The following is a 20,210-nucleotide window of genomic DNA, read 5'->3' as shown; positions in this document are numbered from 1 at the left end:
TTCATTAGACACTACTTTGGATTAAAAGTTTTTTCCCCAAAATTCATTTGCTGATGTCCTAACCCCCAGTGCGATGGTATTTAAAGTTGGGTTGATGAGGAAAGTAATTAGAGTTAGAGGAGGTGGTGAGGTCAGAGCTCTGGTCTGATGGGATTAGTGAAGAAACACCATAGAGCTTTTTCTTCTCTCTTTCTACCCCCCGTGTGCAGGCACTGAGGAAAGTGCATATACGCACATGCTGGCACCCTAATCTCAGATTGCTAGCTAGGCTGCAGAACTGTGAGAATTTCTGTTGTTTAAAGCCTCCAGTTTATGGTATTTTGTTATGGCAGCCTGAGCAGATAGAAGACATCTACCACAAAGATCTTTGGGAGACCAAACAACACAGTAATGGGTCTAAATTTGAGATACCAGTAAAAGGATTTTCCACAGTACACTGTGCTAAACACTAGATTCAGGGGATGCTAGGAAGTGTTTCTCAACAATAAAAATATCCTGTGGTGTAAAAAAAATCTCCCCTTAAAGATAAATAATTTGCAAAAGCAAATTTAAGACTTGAATAATTTTTCATCTTAAGAAATCTTGTATTATTTAATGTATTGTTTCCTCAAATTATTTAAATATAGAATGCCCTGCTCCTCAGTTTATTTCTCTCCAAATAATTACAAATAGTACAGAAACTAACACTCAACAGAACATCGTTTGGGAAATTCTGACATACAGGGTACAAACAACATTGTAAACAGTTCATTACTAATTAACATAATATAAAAGTAAATACATTTACCCTTATAATTCTCACAATCAGATTAAAAATAAATACAATATATTCTATAACATGTTCTATATTATTTATAGTATATCACATTATTAGATAAACTGAGCACTTGGGTGACCCATATTCTCCATTTTCTTCTGGTTGTATCTGAGTGTTTCTTAGATAGCATAGAGTCATAACACCAAAAAAGAAAGAAGGAGAAACAGAGAATCAACAAGAGAGGGAAAGGGAAAAGAGGGTCAGTTTTCTTTGATATCACTATTAAATCATCCAGTGAATTTTCTTAGGATAAAGTTACTGCCATTCAAAATTATAGCAAATTGGCTATATTTTACAGTCACTGTATATATTTTGTTTCAGCTTAAATATGTGCACATATCTCCCAAGCTTACTTTAGATCAGATATGACACATTAAAAACATGGATTTGTTTCTTTTTAACTCTTACAAATAGCAACTAATTGCAGTGTGAACATATAATTGGTTTTATGGGTAAATCCATTTATGGACTTACAAAGTTTTAAGACCTCATTTGTTATTCATGACTATGTTTTGCTGAGGGAAAAGGGGGGAAATTAGTTTGTCTTTATGTCAGTAAGGGAGAGTTTTAATCCAGTATCTTTCATGATAAGAGAGCACACCTGAAATAAGACAGTAAATGTTAAAACATACTACTTTTCTGGTTGAAAAAAAAAAGTGGCTTTGAAAGTGGACCCTGTGGTATCATGGTGTGGCAATGTCATTTTGTTTCTAAAGATAATGTTTCTAGATGTACAGATATTCTGAACTTTATTAATCCACAACTGTGGTTATCAGATATTTATTCAAATGATATTACAGTTAGCAAATCAATAAATCAACAGAGTCCTTAGTCATTTGCTTAAAATGCACTTTCATTTTACTGTATGTATAGATACTCAACCAATGTCTATAAGATGTCCATGTAAGTTGAATTATATAAGTGAAAGGAAAGTCTAAATAAAAAAATACAAATAAAAAAGTATTTTTTTCTATCAAAGAATTCAGACATGAAATAGTATTTTTTTTAAGATTTTATTTATTTATTTGACAGACAGAGATTGCAGGTAAGCAGAGAGGCAGTCAGAGAGAGGAGGAGGCAGGCTCCCTGCTGATCAGAGAGCCCAATGTGGGGCTCGATCCCAGGACCCTGGGATCATGACCTGAGCAGAAGGCAGAGGCTTTAACCCACTGAGCCACCCAGGCACCCCCAGACATGAAATAGTATTATGACAGTGAGCCTTTATGGCATTTAATAGAGTCCAAAAAAAAAAAAAAGAAAGAAAGAAAGAAAGAAAATATTTTTCTTGAATAATACAAAGAATTTAGCCTTTCTTGGCTAAATTGAGCCTGACTCCAATATGCTAGATGTGGGATGTGCTTAGGAAACCATGGTGTGGCTGGAAGGCGCAATGTTCCAAATGTGATGCAGATTCTTGTACTTCTTCTTCTGGGAAAGGCAGATGTGCGACAATTCTCTCTCCAAAATGACAGTTGAGAGAAGAATTCTTTCATTGACTAGACCTACAAAATGCTTCCTTCCATGAACCATCAATAGCTTTTTCTTGGACCCGGCATAACAAAGAAGTGTCTCCTTTATCTCAAAAGCTCTGCATCTATTGAAATATTTTTTTTTTGTCCTTAAACATTTTTATACATTGGACAAGTTACTTATAAGATCACACAGGAAATTAGTGTTGGGGCTAGAAAAAAGCTTGAATGTTCCCTTACCATTAATTCAAAATGGGAAACTGAGTGGATTCCCAAGATAAACTTGAATGGATTTATAAGTATACTGAGAAGAAGCCACTTCTGGTTGCAGTGTTTCAGTTTGCCCATTTCTACCAAGGAGCTGGGCTGCAGTGCCTGCCCACAGTTCCTCTGGTGTTATGATTATCTCTTGATAATTATTATCCTTTTTTGCCTTCTTATGAAACTGCACTTTTAATTTTCAAAGGGTACATGTAAAAGGTTAAGACCTGGATTTATAGGATATAATTCCTCTGAAATGTTAGTCAGTGTATTGACTTATATTACATCATCCAGTCAGCTTTTCACAATTCTGTTAGCATGGAATGTCTGTAATTCTGTCTTTTAAAATATATTTATGAAAGCAAATTATTTTCCATTTTCTTTCTTTTACAAAAACATCAGCTCAAAGTTGGTTTTCTTTTCTTTTCTTTTCTTTTTTTTAAAGATTTTATTTATTTGACAGAGAGAGATCACAAGTAGGCAGAGAGGCAGGCAGAGAGAGAGGAGGAAGCAGGCTCCCTGCTGAGCCAAGAGCCTGATGTGGGACTCGATCCCAGGACTCTGAGATCATGACCTGAGCCGAAGGCAGCAGCTTAACCCACTCAGCCACCCAGGCCCCCTCAAAGTTGGTTTTCTGAATGCTTAGATTCATTAGACTTTCTTCCCTCTTTATAATACAAGACTAACACTCAACAATGTCATCTTCCTTTCTGGCAGGAGGTATGCCTGTGGGGAAAATACCATAGAAACTGAGGTTTATTAGAAACTTGTCCCCAGACAAAGCTCTCCCTGACATGGCTACTCAGTGATATAAAAATGGCATGGCTTTATTCTGATTGCCTGATCAGTGTCTCAGTTCAGCCTGTGGAGCTTGGAGCATGTTTCATAAGCAGTGGATGTGCAGAAAGCTGCCTTATAAGTAACTGACCTAATATGAGCTCAGCTCTAACCTAGTTGCTATGGAGGAAAATGCGAAAGTACCCCACAGCCTCCCGAGAGGTTTACAGTCCTGGATGGGAGAGAAAATTACTATGAAACAAAGAGAATGAACAAAGCCTGAGATATTGACCATGCAGAAAAAGAACACAGGATTGCTAACTTAAGCCTTATAAACAGGCACCACTTCCTCAAGCATCCAGGGAAGGATAATTTCATACAACACAGGCATGTTAGCATTACTACTTGGGGCAGACACTGTTTTATGTGTCTCAATCTTACATAATCATGGGGATTCTCGGAAAAAGAATACGAAGGAAAAATTCAAAAATAGGTATAGGGCCTTGGAAAGTGTCTGTGTGACTAAAGGACTCTGGAAATTAAGCCTCACAAGCCTTATAGTAAATATGCCTTGGTATGTGTAACCCTAATACCTTGGATTGACATGATTTTGAATGAAATGGTGTGCAACATACCACATAATGAGCCTTAGATAAAATTAGTGGCTATGCTAGCCAGTGATGGGAAGCAGAGACATTCTACAAGTGTGGAAAATTTCTCAGAGAAATTGTATGGCCAGAGAACGCTCTTGATATAAAAATTCAACAGGGGTACATTTTTCCTCCTAGAGCAAGCACCAAGGAGATCAAAGTAGAGGACTTTTTTTCTCTTTCTCTTTCTTTTTTTCCTCTCTTTCCAGTGTCTTTTAAGGTAGATTTGAAATGAATGAATGAATGAATGAATGAGAGAATGAATGAATGAATAGAAAGGACCCATAAAGGGAAAATAATGACATCAGTTCAAATATAACAGTACAAATCAAAATGGGTGTGGTAAGAGCAACCGATGTTTGCATGGGAAGTACACACTTTTCTTTTGGTTTTGGTGTGAGGAGTCTGCACCTGTTTGTGAAAATGTCCAAAATCTGGAGTGAAACAGGTCCCTGAGCTGTTCTGGCTCTGACTTTCCTTAGAAGGGGTAGTGTTGCTTTAATGAGATTCACATGTAGGGTGTTTCATCTTAACCGAGTGATTTGTATTAATGAAATGAAACAGAAAATGTACTTGACATCCCCAGTCTCTTTTAAAAAATATTAAACATGTCCAGGACTTTTATATGAATGTATTTATTAAAACAAGGAAAATTTTAATGCATTACAAAATAAATGTGTAGGTTACCCTGAGTAGGATTAAGTCCATTAGGAAAAAAAAAAGTTTGGAGGTTCTGTACCAATTCTGAAAATTCTGGACAACCATTAAGATCAGACAGTGAGCATCAATTCTAAGATGATTTATTCTGTTATTTAGACTCTTTTGTCTGGCTTCTGAAAATTTGATCCTGAAACCATGATTCTCAAAATATATTCAGGACATCATTATAAATCTGATACTAGCTCTCCTTATGACCTCATTGGAAACAAAGTATGTGTCATCCTTACCTTTAAGGTAACTTTGAAAATGTTGTGATTTAAGGGCACCTGGGTGGCTCAGGTCATGTCAGGGTCCTGGGATGGAGGCCCACATCGGGCTCTCTGCTCAGCAGGGAGCCTGCTTCACCCCACCCCGCCCCTCTCTACCTGCGTCTCTGCCTACTAGTGATCTCTCTCTCTCTCTCTCTCTGTCAAATAAATAAATAAAATCTTTAAAAAAGGAAATGTTATGATTTAAGAATTTAGGTTCTGATATTGGTATTGGAAATATCAAACAAATCATTTCAGCAGAACTTAAAGCTACAGAAATAATCTTTCAACTATTAGATTTCATTATTGTATATATACCTGTCCCTACACAGCACTATTATGTAATTAAAATTCATGGAAATTAAACAAATCAGATGAATAAAAAATTTTTTTTGAGAGAGCTAGCAAGCATGAGCTGGGGGGGAAGGGTAGAAAGAGAGAAAATCTTAAGCAAGCTCCATGCTCCACACAAACCCCAGTGCAGGGCTCGATCTCATGACCCTGAGATCATAACCTGAACAAAAATCAAGAATCACACTTTGACTGAGCAACCCCAGTGCCCCCAGATGAATAGATTTTTTTTTCAAAATCAGTTGATTAGATTTTTCTCAGAAGTTACCTATCTGGAAAAAAAAAATTAGACAAAGAATAATTCACATGTCTGGTTATCTTTACCACTTATTGAACTATAATTTATTCGGTTGATTGTGACATTTAGGAAAACCAGAATTAGCCAACGAAAAAGTTAATTTGCTAGGACCATACTGACATACTTTTAATTCCACTAGTACAAGTTAGCAGTAATCTATTTTGGGGAGACTTTAAAGTCAAGACTGCAAAAGTAAAACTGAGTAAAATTTTTATTTTAAAAAATCCTTTTGTCCATTGTTGTAGGCACATTTCACAAGATCTGTACCAGAAATTTGCCATATGTATTTAGTAAGTCAGGTGACAGCTATATAACACATTCCTGAGAAATGCTTAGCTCTCTTCTCTGGTTGTTATATCATTACATACATTAGGAACTGAAAAATGATAGTTTAATTTTAGATATCTTAGATATATATATTAAGTAAGTGATTAATCTTGTGGGTCTCATGGTAGTGATAATTATCATGGTGATGTTGATGCTGGTCATTTAAAAAGGATTTAAATTCTTATTGATCCTACAGCATAGAAAATAATCTGTGATGCTTCGAGAGTATTATCCATTAGCGAGTAACTGGGTGGCTCACTTGGCTAAGTGGCAGACTCTTGGTTTCAGCTCAGGTCATGATCTCATGAGTCATGGGATTAAGCCCTGCATTGGGCTCCACACTGAATGCAGTGTCTGCTTTAGATTCTCTCCCTCTTCCTCTCCCTCCCACTCTGCTCACCCCCACCTCCCGCTCTCACACATGCTTTCTCTCAAATTAATAAATAAATAAAATATTTAAAATATTATCAATTAGAAAAGGAGATTAGAAGAAGGGTCACTATTTGAGTAAAGAAAGCATAAAAATGACTAAATGAGGACAAATGAAAAAACAGATGAAAGGAAATAAGGACAGAGTGTAAAGGCTTGAGTATGAAATGCCAAACAAAAGAAAAAAATTAATGGAGGAAAATATAAAATGTCTAGTAGAGGAGTAAATAATCAACTCAGGGGTACTTCTTAAAACATGGATGGGAGTAAGGAGCCACTACAGTAAGGAAAAAACAAAAATTGAGAATGCCATCTATCAACTCTCTAATTTATGGTCATTGACATTTTAGCTTTTTTGGTCAATATATTTGTCAGTGCATTTAAAACCCCAAAGAAGGCAGTGTCCATACAAATTGGTCAGATCTTCTGTTGTGATTGTTAAATATTTCTAATGTCACCACAGGTTAAAATAATGCTTTTATAATGTAATGGGAAAACTGATACAATTGGTTGCTGAAGTGATTGGTGTCAGATTTCAGAGGTAGATGAAATTAGCTAGAAGGGATCTTTAATCCCACCACACTCTACTCTCCAAAGGCAGAATCTAAAGCAAAAGGACATGCCTCCATCACACAGCCAGAGAGAATGGCAGAGCCAAGTTTCAAACACAGATTATCTGACTTCAAGGCCAGAGCTTTTTAAACTCTAGATTACACACAGCAAATTTTTCTAAATATACATCCCCCAAAGATCTATCTTGCCCAGCATTTTGTTATTGTAGAGAAGCTTGAAAGCTTAACTAATTGTTTAGTGGCTGTTCTCATGAACCTGACATAAATGCATATTTTCTCTATTTAGACAAAATAGTTGAAATAATTTTTCTTAAACCTGGCCCATTGTCAACAGCTCTTCTTTTCTTATTCCTATTAATTTGAGATGGTTGTACTCTAAGATTTCACTATGAGTGCTCCTTTCCTGCTTGTCTTCTGAAGGTACTGTTCATAGTTTATCACACCCACTGTGTTTAGAAATGGTGGCCATGCTGAACTTGAACACTCCTTTTCAGCTGCTTGTGGTTTCACTACTTAAATATGTTAAATTTAATTAGGCTGTGGTTGCTAGCGCCTTATTTTGTAGCTTGCCATTCTGTCGTTGTTAATGTCTCCCTTGCACAGGGGGGAAGAAAAAAGAGGAAGGGGATCCTAAGCCAAATCCAGGTCCAGCTATCTACCCAGAGGGTAGCCAATTCCACTACTGACTCAGTCTGTTTCCCAGCTTCTATAGATACAGGAGACCTTTGCAGTAATAGAAACATTCCTTCTTTTACTTCTGTGTGCTGCTTTCTTCCTTGACTTCATGCAGAGAAACATGAGGGGCAATATAATTGTAAGCATTACAGCCTTTCACTCTAACGACCTTGACTCTGCACTGGAATAAATGTCTAATTACAAAGAATTCAGCACAGACCACATTAGCGGAGCTGATAGCTGCTTTTCACGCAGACCAACATCTGTTGGATCTTCAAACCGGGGCTCTTGGTTAGGGGACTGAATCCTGCTGTTCTTAGAATGTATGTTGTGAAAAGGAGGTACTTTTATAATAGTTTTCATCCTGAGAGATATTGCATCATAGTTTCAAGCTGTATAAAGCTTACAGCTCCCAAGAAACAGTTGTAACGGATTAGATTTTTAATCTGACGCCTAAACTAACCCCCAAATCAGAATCCATTTCTTGAATTAACCCTAAAAATCAGAATGTGTTTTGCTGTTTTGGTCATTTCAGGGAGCAGACAGAGTTGATCACATGGCAGTCTCCTCCTACCACTCATGGCTACTCCGTATAAACAACCTCCAAAGGGCATCTATTTGATTGATTTTAGAAACTCTTTAGATACAACTTCTGTTTTTCTTAAACTGAACTTGGGAATGGGCAAAAGAGTTATATTTTCTGCAAATGTATTAGTGTCTTAACCTAATTTCAATTTATTAGTTTGTGATATAAATGCAGGAAACAAAGAATTTCATGTGCATTTTCCTTTGAAGTACCATAGCAATGTAATCCTTGTTTTCTGTTAACATTTTTTTTTTCTAATTAGTATGAACAGTACAATCTAATGTAACATCAGTTCAGGTACAAACTTTTTTATACAGGGAACCAGTTTTCTAGTTTGTCACAGTGTTATAAAACACATTGCCTAATTAAATTTTTGAGAGCCTGAACTCAGAAACCAGACTGCCTGGTTTTATACCTCCTTTACTTACTACTGGCCATTTGACCCTGGGCAAGTTAGTTAAGCCATCTGTGCCTCAATTTTTCACATCTACAGACTAGGAAAGGTTAATAGAAATACTTTTGGGGATTCTGTGTAGAATAGGTGAGTTTATTTAAGTAAAGTACTTAGAATAGGGCCTGACACAAGCTAAGTGCCATTTGCGCTTATCATTACTGTTTTGAAATAGGCTTCCCAAAGTAGTAAGGCCACTGTAGTTACAATAAATACCTGGAGAAAAATTTAGATTAAGTTTTCCTACTATGTACTCTGCTTTTATATTACTTATGATTTTTAATAGTAAATATCAATATACATTTAATGATCTAATCAACTAAGTACTTCATCTCTGTGTAAGAATTATGATTTCTTTTTATCACAACAGTAGCCAAATACAGATTTTCTGGTCTCCTACATTTTGGGATATTTTTTCATCTCAGAAAATGTTCTAAAGAGATTTTTTTTTCTTCAAGAAAGCATATGCTAATTGACAAAGGACCTGATTTCCAGTTCTAAATGGAAAATCACCACAAGTACATTTCTGAAAGCTACCCTTGTACATTATGAAGTATAATATATTCTAAAAGTTACATATCTTGTTAGTGTATCACAGTTCTGTCACATAAATGTAAATCTTCCTAGAAATCAGATGACAAAGAACAATGCTGAGACTTCAGACAAGACTACCCAAAAGGACTGTAGTCAGAGAATTTCTCTTCTCCAGGACATTTCCCTGCTCATATTTCTACCTCAGACTGGCATCTGGGGCTTTTATAGAACTCATGGGGATGCAGACTGATATATACGTAATATACACTTATAATGGACTGTAAATGAATGTTGATGTAGAATTGTTTTAGGTCAAACTCTCTTTATAATGCAGATAACTTACTATATGTGTTATTCATATGTCTTCATCTTTTACTGAAATTGCTTTCATTCTTATTAAAACTATTCTTTGGGATAGTACATGTTCACCAAGTCCAAAGTGCCAATGATTTTTCATTTTTTACTTTTTTATAGCCATTATCATCCTTCTCAATTTCATAGTAATTTTACATTCTCCTTCTTGAAATCTGTACCCCTTCTGATTTTTATAGCATTGTGGGCTCCTGGATCTCTTTCTGTGATTTTAAGGGCTCATACTCTTTTGCTTTTTGTTTCTTATTCTTCCTTCTCCCCAAAAAGTATTCAACATTTTTTCTTAAGCTCCTTATGTATATAGGAACTTGATCTAAGTAATAGAAAGTTTCATATTCATTGTTTGGTTTGCTAATAAGAATATAACTACGTTAGAGAAAAGTTGGAAAACAGAGATACTCAGAATTTGCCACCTATAATTTTTCTCACAAAAAATTGTATTATGACTTTAGGATAGATTTGACAATTAAAAATCTTCCATATTTAATATAAATATAATTTTGAGTAAATAATAAGTCTAATTAAAATTATGTTCTTCTTGGGAAAATTAAATTGGGATCCTTAAAAGACTTCCAGTATTTGATTCTTGATTCTGGTTGCAAATGCTGATTAGAGAACTTTTTGTTATTCAGAAGCCATTTTGATAATACCAATGGAAGGTCCTTCCTAGAAAATGTATAATAGAAAAAAATACATATAATATTTTCATAAAAATGTATACTTTAAAAATAGCAATTTCTCATAAATTTAATCTCTTGTATTTATATATTTAATCTCATATATTTAATCCCTTAAACTCTGGAAGGTAGTATTTTTTTCATCCCCATTTAATGAAGGAGAAAACAGAATAACAAACTCTGCATATTAATAAATGTTGTATGAGCTGATTATAATTTTAATTTATAATTAATGCTGATAAATCTTTTATACTCTAATTATGATGGTAATACTAATTACAGAGAATGTAGAAAATGAAAGTATGAAGAGTAAAATAAAAAATACTTAGAATCACAAAATCTAGGTGTAATCTATAATAATTTTGCATTTTTTTTAATCTTTCACATGTATTTTGACCCCTGCATTTTTAAAAATTTTGTGGGTTTTGTTTTTGTTTTTGTTTTTGGGGTTCTTTGTCTGTTTTTAGAGAAAGATTTGGGGGGAGGGGCAGAAAGAGAATCCCAAGCAGGCCCCACACCCAGCCTTAGAGCCCAGTGCCAGGCTCAGTCTCACAAACTTGAGATTGTGACCTGAGCTGAAATCAAGAGTTGGATGCTTAGCTGACTGAGCCACCCAAAGTGCCTCGACATTTAAGTCAACAATATAACCATTTTTACTTGTGTCCTTACTCTTCAAAATAAAACAAACAAAACAAAACCATAAGTAAACTCAAGTTAAGATTATAAACCCTTCTATTATTTAGGTTTAATTAAGATATAATTTCTAATAGCTACATAATGTTATTGAGTCAGTTTTCTAAGGATGAGCATTTAGGCTGCTTTCACACTGTCATTATTTTAAATGTTGACCAGAATTAAGTTCGTCTCCATTAAATCTACTTGTTTTTCTTAAAGAAAAAGTGCTGGAAGTTGAATTATCAGTCAACAGATGTGGTAAGTTTTTGTACTTGTTACAAACCACCAATTGATTTCCCCCCAAAATCCTAAAAATGATCCTGAGAAATACCCCACCAGTAACATATATGAGTACCAATTTCAACTCACTTTTACCAATATATGTTTAAAAACAAATCTTTATGGATAACTAGATGGTATACCAGAAACTAATATTACACTGTATGTTGACTAAATGGAATTTAATAAAAACATAAATAAATAAGCAAACAATATTTTAAAAAAATTTTTAAATTAAATTAAATTAAAATTTTTTTAATTAAAAATTTTTTTAATAAACATATAATGTATTATTAGCCCCAGGTGTACAGGTCTGTGAATCACAAGTTTTACACACTTCACAGCACTCACTATAGCACATACCCTCTCCAATGTCCATAACCCCACCACCCTCTCCCTACCCTCCTACCCCCGGCCCCCCTCAGTTTGTTTTGTGACATTAAGAGTCTCTTATGGTTTGTCTCCCTCCCTATCCCATCTTGTTTCATTTATTCTTTTCCTACCCTCAAATCCCCCATGTTGCCTCTCAAATTCCTCAGATCAGGGAGATCATATGATAATTGTCTTTCTCTGATTGACTTATTTTGCTAAGCATAATACCTCTAGATCCATCCACGCTGTCGCAAATGGCAAGATTTCATCTCTTTTGATGACTGCATAGTATTCCATTGTATGTATATATCACATCTTCTTTATCCATTCATCTGGTGATGGACATCGAGGTTCTTTCCATAGTTTGGCTATTGTGGACATTGCTGCTATAAACATTTGGGTGCACGTGCCCCTTCAGATCACTACGTTTGTATCTTTAGGGTAAATACCCAATAGTGCAATTGCTGGGTCATAGGGTAGCTCTATTTTCAAATTTTTGAGGAACCTCCATACTGTTTTCCAGAGTGGTTGCACCAGCTTGCATTCCCATCAACAGTGTAGGAGGGTTCCCCTTTCTCCGCATCCTCGCCAGCATCTGTTATTTCTTGACTTGTTAATTTTAGCCATTCTGACTGGTGTGAGGTGGTATATCACTGTGCTTTTGATTTGTATTTCCCTGATGCTGAGTGATGTGGAGCAGTTTATCATGTGTCTGTTGGCCATCTGGATGTCTTCTTTGCAGAAATGTCTGTTCATGTCCTCTGCCCATTTCTTGATTGAAATATTTGTTCTTTGGGCATTGAGTTTGCTAAGCTCTTTATAGATTTTGAATACTAGCCCTTTATCTGATATGTCGGCAAAAAATATTTTAAAAATAAAAATAAATCTTTTCTAATTGAGTTAAGAGGGAAATGGCATACTTTTTGGTTAATTTATGTTTCTCTAATAATAAGGCGGATTTTTTTCAAATCCATTTATTAATGCATTACATAAATCATTAAAGATTAATTTATTTGAGAAAGAGAGAGAATGAGAATACAAGTGGGATGAGAGGCAGAGGGAGAAGCAGATTTTCTGTGGGTCAGGGAGCCCAACTTGGGGCACAATCCTAGGACTCTAGGATCATGACCTTAGCTGAAGGTAGATATTTAACCCCCTAAGCCAGCCAGATGGCCCTATATGCCAATTTTTAATAGTGATTTTTGGTAACTTTGAATTTTTAAGAATATTTAGTTGAATATATGAATCCTTATACATGGTTGCTTTAAATTTTGGAAATGAGAGAAATTTTTAGTTTGTATTTCATCTTCACCATCCCATTTTGTTAAAACTCTACTAGGATTATATGCTGTAATGTCTTGTTTTTTAACTGGAATCTCTTCCTACAAGTAGCTCTTAATGGTGCTTCTTATTATCCATCTCCATGGCTAAGGACTGTGTTATTTTCCTGTCTCCTCTCATTGCATTCTGTTCTTTTTTCCACATTACTGCTTTTACCTAGACCAAAGGTAGCATGCTGTTTTTCCACCTTAGTGATCTCTGCTGGATCACTGTTGTACACCATGAAAACTGTATATTCCTTAGAAGTAAATAAAAGTGTGGTTATTCACAGTCTAGTTCTACATTTTGCTCTTACCTCTCAGCCTTATCTTTTCCTCTCTCTTTTTGATTCTTCTAATTCAGTTTTCAACTCTTTACTCCCACGCCTGTCATAATTCAACTTCTTTGAAGTTTTTACCATTTTTCTACATGTTAAGTCTTCAGTAATTTCATGACTGTCACAAACTGTTCCCTTTATCTGAAATTATTTTCTTCAGATGGGTAATTGTTTTTCTTTCCCTAAACTAGTATTTTTTAAGCTGTTAGGTACAACATATTAAAAGATTATGAAGTCAATTTTGTGGGTCAAGACTAGCATTTTTGGAATAGACCACAGTAGAAAAATGTAAAGATGTAAGTATTGTTTTATGAAACTTTTAGTTGTACGTGTATGTGTGTTTACAAAGTGAAATGGTTTTTTTTGTTTTTTTTTTTTTTCTCTTGGTTGTGTTTTGAGAATTTTGAAACACACCAAGCCACTGCTTAAGCAAGCCAACTGAAATGTCATTTTATCTATAAAATCTTAACTCTATATTCTAGGGACAGTTAATAACTTCCTTTTCTGTGTCTACAGGCATAGCTATATTTTTTAGAGTACCTATTTTGAAATGCAAGAGCAAAAATCTATATCCATATCAGAGAATTTATCATTCTGAACTGAGGGAAATTTGTTTACAGATCTATTTTACACACACTATGTGAGCTCCTCAAGTATAGGAGCCTGTCTTTATAGTATGAAATCCTAATCTTGGTGAAGAGATTCAGTGTAGTTGTTTAATGAATACATGGTGGGTACATGAGTGAACAAGTAAACAAATCTGTGAGTAAGACAACCTTGTCAAAATCCAGCTTTAGCTTTGTTTTCAAATGGAAATGTGACAAACCAATTTTAAAATGGTTATGAAATATATGCTACTTGTAAAGTTTTTAAAAAGTAACTTTAATATTTTCTTTAAGATTTTATTTATTTGAGAAAGAGAGTTCAAGCAGGGGAAGGGGCAAAGGGAGAATCAATCTCCCATTGACTTAAGGTTTGATCCCAGGACTGTGAGAGCATGACATGAGCTGAAGGCATATGCTTAACTCGCTGAGCCACCCAGGGACCCTAATCTTTTGGAGGTTGTTTTTTTTTGTTTTTTGTTTTTAAATTTTTTAACATATAATGTATTGTTTGTCCCAGGGATACAAGTCTGTGAATCATCAGGCTTAGACACTTCACAGCACTCACCATAGCACATACCTTCCCCAATGTCCATAACCCAACACCCTCTCCATACCGTGTTCCCCCTGGCAAACCTCAGTTTGTTTTGTAAGATTGAGAGTCTCTTATTGTTTGTCACCCTCCCAATCCCATCTTGTTTCATTTTTTCCTTTTCTACCCCCCAAACCTCCCACTTTGCCTCTCAAATTCCTCATATCAGGGAGATGATACGATAATTGTCTTTCCCTGATTGACTTATCTTCCTCAGCATAATACCCTCTAGTTCCATCCATGTCATTGCAAATGGCAAGATTTCATTTCTTTTGATGACTGCATAGTATTCCATTGTGTGTGTGTGTGTGTGTGTGTGTGTGTGTGTGTGTGTGTGACATCTTCTTTATCCATTCATCTGTTGATGGACATCTAGGCTCTTTCCGTAGTTTGGCTATTGTGGACATTGCTACTATAAACATTTGGGTGCATGTACCCTTTCGGATCACTGCATTTGTATCTTTAGGGTAAATACCCAGTAGTGTGATTGCTGGGTTGTAGGGTAGCTCTATTGGCAACTTTTTGAGGAACTTCCATGCTGTTTTCCAGAGTGGCTGCACCAGCTTGCGTTCCCACCAACAGTGTAGGAGGGTTTCCCTTTCTCTGCATCTTTGACAGCATCCGTCATTTCCTGACTTGTTAATTTTAGCCATTCTGACTGATGTGAGGTGGTATATCACTGTGCTTTTGATTTGTATTTCCCTGATGCTGAGTGATGTGGAGCACTTTTTCAAGTGTCTGTTGGACATCTGGATGTCTTCTTTGCAGAAATGTCTGTTCATGTCCTCTGCCCATTTCTTGATTGGATTATTTGTTCTTTGGGTGTTGAATTTGCTAAGTTCTTTATAGATTTTGGATACTAGCCCTTTATCTGATAGGTCATTTGCAAATATATTCTACCATTCTGTCAGTTGTCTTTTGGATTTGTTGACTGTTTCCTTTCCTATGCAGAAGCTTTTGATCTTGATGAAGTCCCAATAGTTCATTTTTGCCCTTGCTTCTCTTGCCTTTGGCGATGTTCCTAGGAAGAAGTTGTAGTGGCTGAGGTTGAAGAGGTTGCTGCCTGTGTTCTCCTCAAGGAGTTTGATGGATTCCTGTCACATTGAGGTCTTTAATTCATTTTGAGTCTACTTTTGTGTGTAGTATAAGGAAATGGTACAATTTCATTTTTATGCATGTGGCTGTCCAATTTTCCCAGCACCATTTGTTGAAGAGACATTTTTCCATTGAACATTCTTTCCTGCTTCATCGAAGATTAGTTGGCCATAGAGTTGAGGGTCTATTTCGGGGCCTTCTATTCTGTTCTGTTGTTCTTTGTGTCTGTTTTTGTACCAGTTCCATACTGTCTTGATGATGACAACTTTGTAATAGAACTTGAAGTCTGGAATTATGATGCCACCAACTTTGGCTTTCTTTTTCAACATTCCCTCACTATTCAAGGTCTTTTCTGGTTCCAAATAAATTTTAGGATTATTTGTTTCATTTCTCTGAAAAAAATTGATGGTATTTTGATAGGGATTGCATTAAACATGTAGATTGCTTTAGGTGGCATAGACATTTTCACAATATTTGTTTTTCCAGTCCAGGAGCATGGAACATTTATCCATTTCTTTGTGTCCTCCTCAGTTTTTTCATGAGTACTTTATAGTTTTCTGAGTATAGATTCTTAGCCTCTTTGGTTAGGTTTATTCCTAGGTATCTTATAGTTTTGGATGCAATTGTAAATGGGATTGACTCCTTAATTTCTCTTTCTTTTGTCTTGTTGTTGGTGTAGAGAAATGCAACTGATTTCTGTGCATTGATTTTATATCCTGACACTTTACTGAATTCCTGTACATGTTCTAGCAGTTTTGGAGTGGAGTCTTTTGGGTTTTCCACATATAGTATCATATCATCTGCAAAGAGTGATAGTTTGACTTCTTCTTTGCCGATTTGGATGCCTTTAATTTCCTTTTGTTGTCTGATCACTGAGGCTAGGACTTCTAGTACTATGTTGAATAGCAGTGGTGATAATGGACATCCCTGCCGTGTTCCTGACCTTAGCGGAAAAGCTTTCAGTTTTTCTCCATTGAGAATGATATTTGCGGTGGGTTTTTCATAGATGGCTTTGATGATATTGAGGTATGTACCCTCTATCCCTACACTTTGAAGAGTTTTGATCAGGAAGGGATGCAGTACTTTGTCAAATGCTTTTTCAGCATCTATTGAGAGTATCATATGGTTCTTGTTCTTTCTCTTATTAATGTATTGTATCTAATTGATTGATTTGCGGATGTTGAACCAACCTTGCAGCCCTGGGATAAATCCCATTTGGTCGTGGTGAATAATCCTTTTAATGTACTGTTGAATCCTATTGGCTAGTATTTTGGTGAGAATTTTTTTATTTATTCAATTTTATTTTAAAAAATTATTTGTTTATTTTAGGGCAGTCAAAGGGAGAGAGAATCTCCAGCAGACTCCTGAGTGTGGAGCCTGATGTGGGGTTTGATCTTATAATCTAGAGATCATGACCTGAGACCAAACTAAGAGTTGGGCACTTAACCAACTGAGCCACCAGGCACCCCCAAATGGAACTTTTAAAAAAATGTTGCTATTATGTTTACTAGTGGTAAGAAATATAATTTATTTTAGCATGATTTATCTTTCAGAACATTCATGTTACTTAGATATACTGGATTGAAATACTATCTAGATAGTTCAGTTATGTGTTTCATATTTACAGACATTAAAGATCATTTTGGGGCACTTGGGTGGCTCAGCAGTTAGGCATCTGACTCTTGATTTCGGGTCAAATGAAGATCTTGGGGTTGTGGGATTGAGGCCCATGTTGGACTCTGCACTCAGTGGAATGGGCTTGGGATTCTCTCTCCCTCTGCCCCTCCGCATGCTGATGCACTTGCTCTCTCTCTCTCTCTCAAATGAATAAATCTTAAAAACCCAGCATTTTTTATGATTAAATATAAAAATTTTTAAAAATTTCAAATCCATTTTGAGTAAAACAACCATCACAGAACAGCCAAATTGTACATTTACCTGGAACTTTTTGATCTTCCCAAATGGCAACTCTGCATCTATTAGGCAGCTCCCCATCCTCCCTCCCCCCAAACCCAGGGAACCAGCATTTTACTTCTGTCCTATGAATTTGACTTCTCTAGGAAGCTCATTTAAGTGGTATCATATAATGTTTGTCTTTTTGTGACTGGCTTATTCACTCAGCATAATGTCCTTAGGGTTTATCCATCCTGTGTGTCAGAGTTTCCCTCCATTTTAAGGCTGAATAATATTCTATTTTATGTATATACCACATTTGGTTTACCCAATTGATGGGCACTTGATGTATCAGTTGATGGACACTTGGGTTGTTTCCTCCGTTTGGCTATTGTGAATGCTATGAACACTGATATACAAACATCTCTTTGAGATCCTGCTTTCAGTTCTTTTGGTCATATACCCGAAAGTAGAATTCTTGGATCACATGGCAATCTTTTTTTTTTTTTTTTTTTTTTTTTGCCTGTATATTGCTAAGATTTTTTAAATTAAGATATAATTGACATATAACATTATATTAGTTTCAGGTGTGCAACATAATTATTTGAAATGACCACAATAAGTCTAGTTAACATCCATCACCACACATAATTACAAAGTTTTTTTCTTGTGTGGCAATTCTATTTTTTTTTAAATTTATTTGAGAGTGAGAACAGAGAAAGACCATGCGAGCAGGGGGAGGGCAGAGGGAGAAAAAGAATCTCCAGCAGACTCCCCATTGAGTGGGAGCCCAACGACATGGGGCTCAAACCCACAACCCTGAGATCATGACCTGAGCTAAAATCATGAGTCAGATGCTCAACTGATTGAGCCACAGAGGCGCCCCTGTGGTAATTTCTATTTTTAATTTTTGAGGACCTGCCATACTATTTTCCAATGTGCTGCACCTTTTTACCTTCCCACCAACGACCCACAAAAGTTCTGATTACTTCACATCCTTGCCAACACATGTTATTTTTAAAAATTTTTTGATCCTATGGGCGTGAGGTGTTATCTCCTTGTGGCTTTGATTTGCATTTCCTTAATGACTAAAGCTGTTGAGCATCTTTTCAGATGCTTATTGGCCATTTGTGTATCTTCTTTGGAGAAATACCTATTTAAGGCCTTGCCCCATTTTCTAATAGGTTTTTGGTTGGTTGTTGTTGTTGAGTTGTAAAGGGTTTTAAGCCGGATGTCATTATTTGCTCTATAGTTTAGAGAGAACTGAGCTTAAAGCTTTTGCAGTAACCAGGATGAGAAAGGATGAGAGCCAGAGCCTCCAGCTGCAAGAGAGACGCTGTGCACAGTGCTCTTCCCAAAGGCCTGCCTGGGCCTCCTTCCTGCTCTGGATCTTGGGTAGCTTAGGACGCCGGGACCCAGGTCATTTTTTTGAATTCTGTGTAAAGTATCAGAACAGTGCCTGGATCATAGTAAATGTTAGCGATTATTGTTATGTTCAATGAGACTAGGAGCTGTCTAGCTTCCTACCAACAGCCCAGTTGCCCCCTGCTCTTCCTTTCCAGCTCAAAGCACCTATACGCCTAAGCCTAAGCCAGCCCCCCCCCCCCACCGCCCGTCTCTCCTGCCGCCTCCTGCGGGTTGCAGCCAGGCGTGTCCCCCTGACGCCGGCAGGGGGCAGCATTGCACCACAGCTGCCTCCGGGCGGCGCAGTAGGTCCCACCTGGGAAGCTGGGAGGGCGGACCGACCCCTCTGTTTCTGCACCGCATTTAGGGGAGCGCAGATACTGTGGTCTCTACCAGCCCGGGCTCTTCTTCCTGCCTGGTGTCCTGCCTCCCCCTCCGCGAGGCTATTTGCCCTCGCGACGTATTTGCTTCTTCCTCTGCCCCTGTGCAACGTGGAGGCGCTCCAACGTGCTCTTGACCCCGTGGACCATCTCCCATCTGTGGAATGGGAATAACCGCGCAGCGTCGCAGGGGTTGGCCCAGGCCCGGTCCAGAGAAATGGGCAGGAGATGTTTTAACCTCCACCATGGCTTTCCTTAGGGAGTAGATGGCGGGCATCAGGCCCAGAGTTATCTGGCAAGTGTGACCAATCAAGGGAGAGTGTGGCCAGGGAGAGTGTGGCCTGTATACATTGGCTTCTGCTTCAGTCTGTGGCTGGCTGTGTGGTCCCCAAGAGAGTGCTGATCTGGACATCAGCACAGGCCACTCTTGAACCTGCACAGCGTCTTTGCTTGTGCTTCCTGGAATGCTCCTCTGCCCATCTTCTAACCCAGCTTATGCTTCTCAGAAGATCTTAGCAGCCTCCTAAGTCTCTCAGGGCCTGGCATCAGATTCCCTTGGCCCCTGTCAGCCCCCAACAGCAGTCCTGTCCCTGACTGTGCCAGGCTCAGGACCTCACACCAGGACTCCTGTCTGCCCCGCCACAGGCCTTAGTAGTGAACCACAGGAGTGGTCTGGCATGAGTAAAGGAAGGTGTTGGGTGAATGGCTCCCATTCTGGAGTCTCAAGGATTCCAGGGGTCTAGCCCTTGGCTGCCTTTCTCCATAATTCCTGAGGGGACTTGAACACTGGTGGAGGGGACCTCTTCTCCCACCATCTATGGTCACACACCTCTAACAGTTCACCTTCTTTAGGAACCTGGGACAGGAAAAGACCTTTCGAAGAGCCACAAACTGGCAAAGAACACTCAGTGACTCCAGTGATCAGGAAACGCTCATTAAGATGATTTTTCACACAGAAAAGACACAACTTTTCACTTGCCAAATGAGCAAAACATTAGAAATTAACAATGCCTAGTGTTGTGAAGGTACAGAGAAACATTTTCATGA

At 37.3% G+C, this 20,210-nt stretch overlaps 1 protein-coding gene across 1 annotated transcript in view; it reads left to right on the top strand.

The window, feature by feature from the left end:
- HDAC9 (histone deacetylase 9) overlaps window positions 1–20,210 on the top strand; it is a 662,132-nt gene that overhangs the window by 531,495 nt on the left and 110,427 nt on the right. The window contains exon 22 of the mRNA XM_082692420.1: window positions 18,888–19,243. Within this exon, the coding sequence (XP_082548546.1) occupies window positions 18,888–19,243 (356 nt within the window). The remainder of the gene's footprint in view (window positions 1–18,887; window positions 19,244–20,210) is intronic.

The sequence above is a fragment of the Mustela nivalis genome (genome assembly GCF_964662115.1).
Source record: "Mustela nivalis genome assembly, chromosome: 12".
NCBI lineage: Eukaryota > Metazoa > Chordata > Mammalia > Carnivora > Mustelidae > Mustela > Mustela nivalis.
This window is presented reverse-complemented; position numbering and strand designations above follow the sequence as displayed.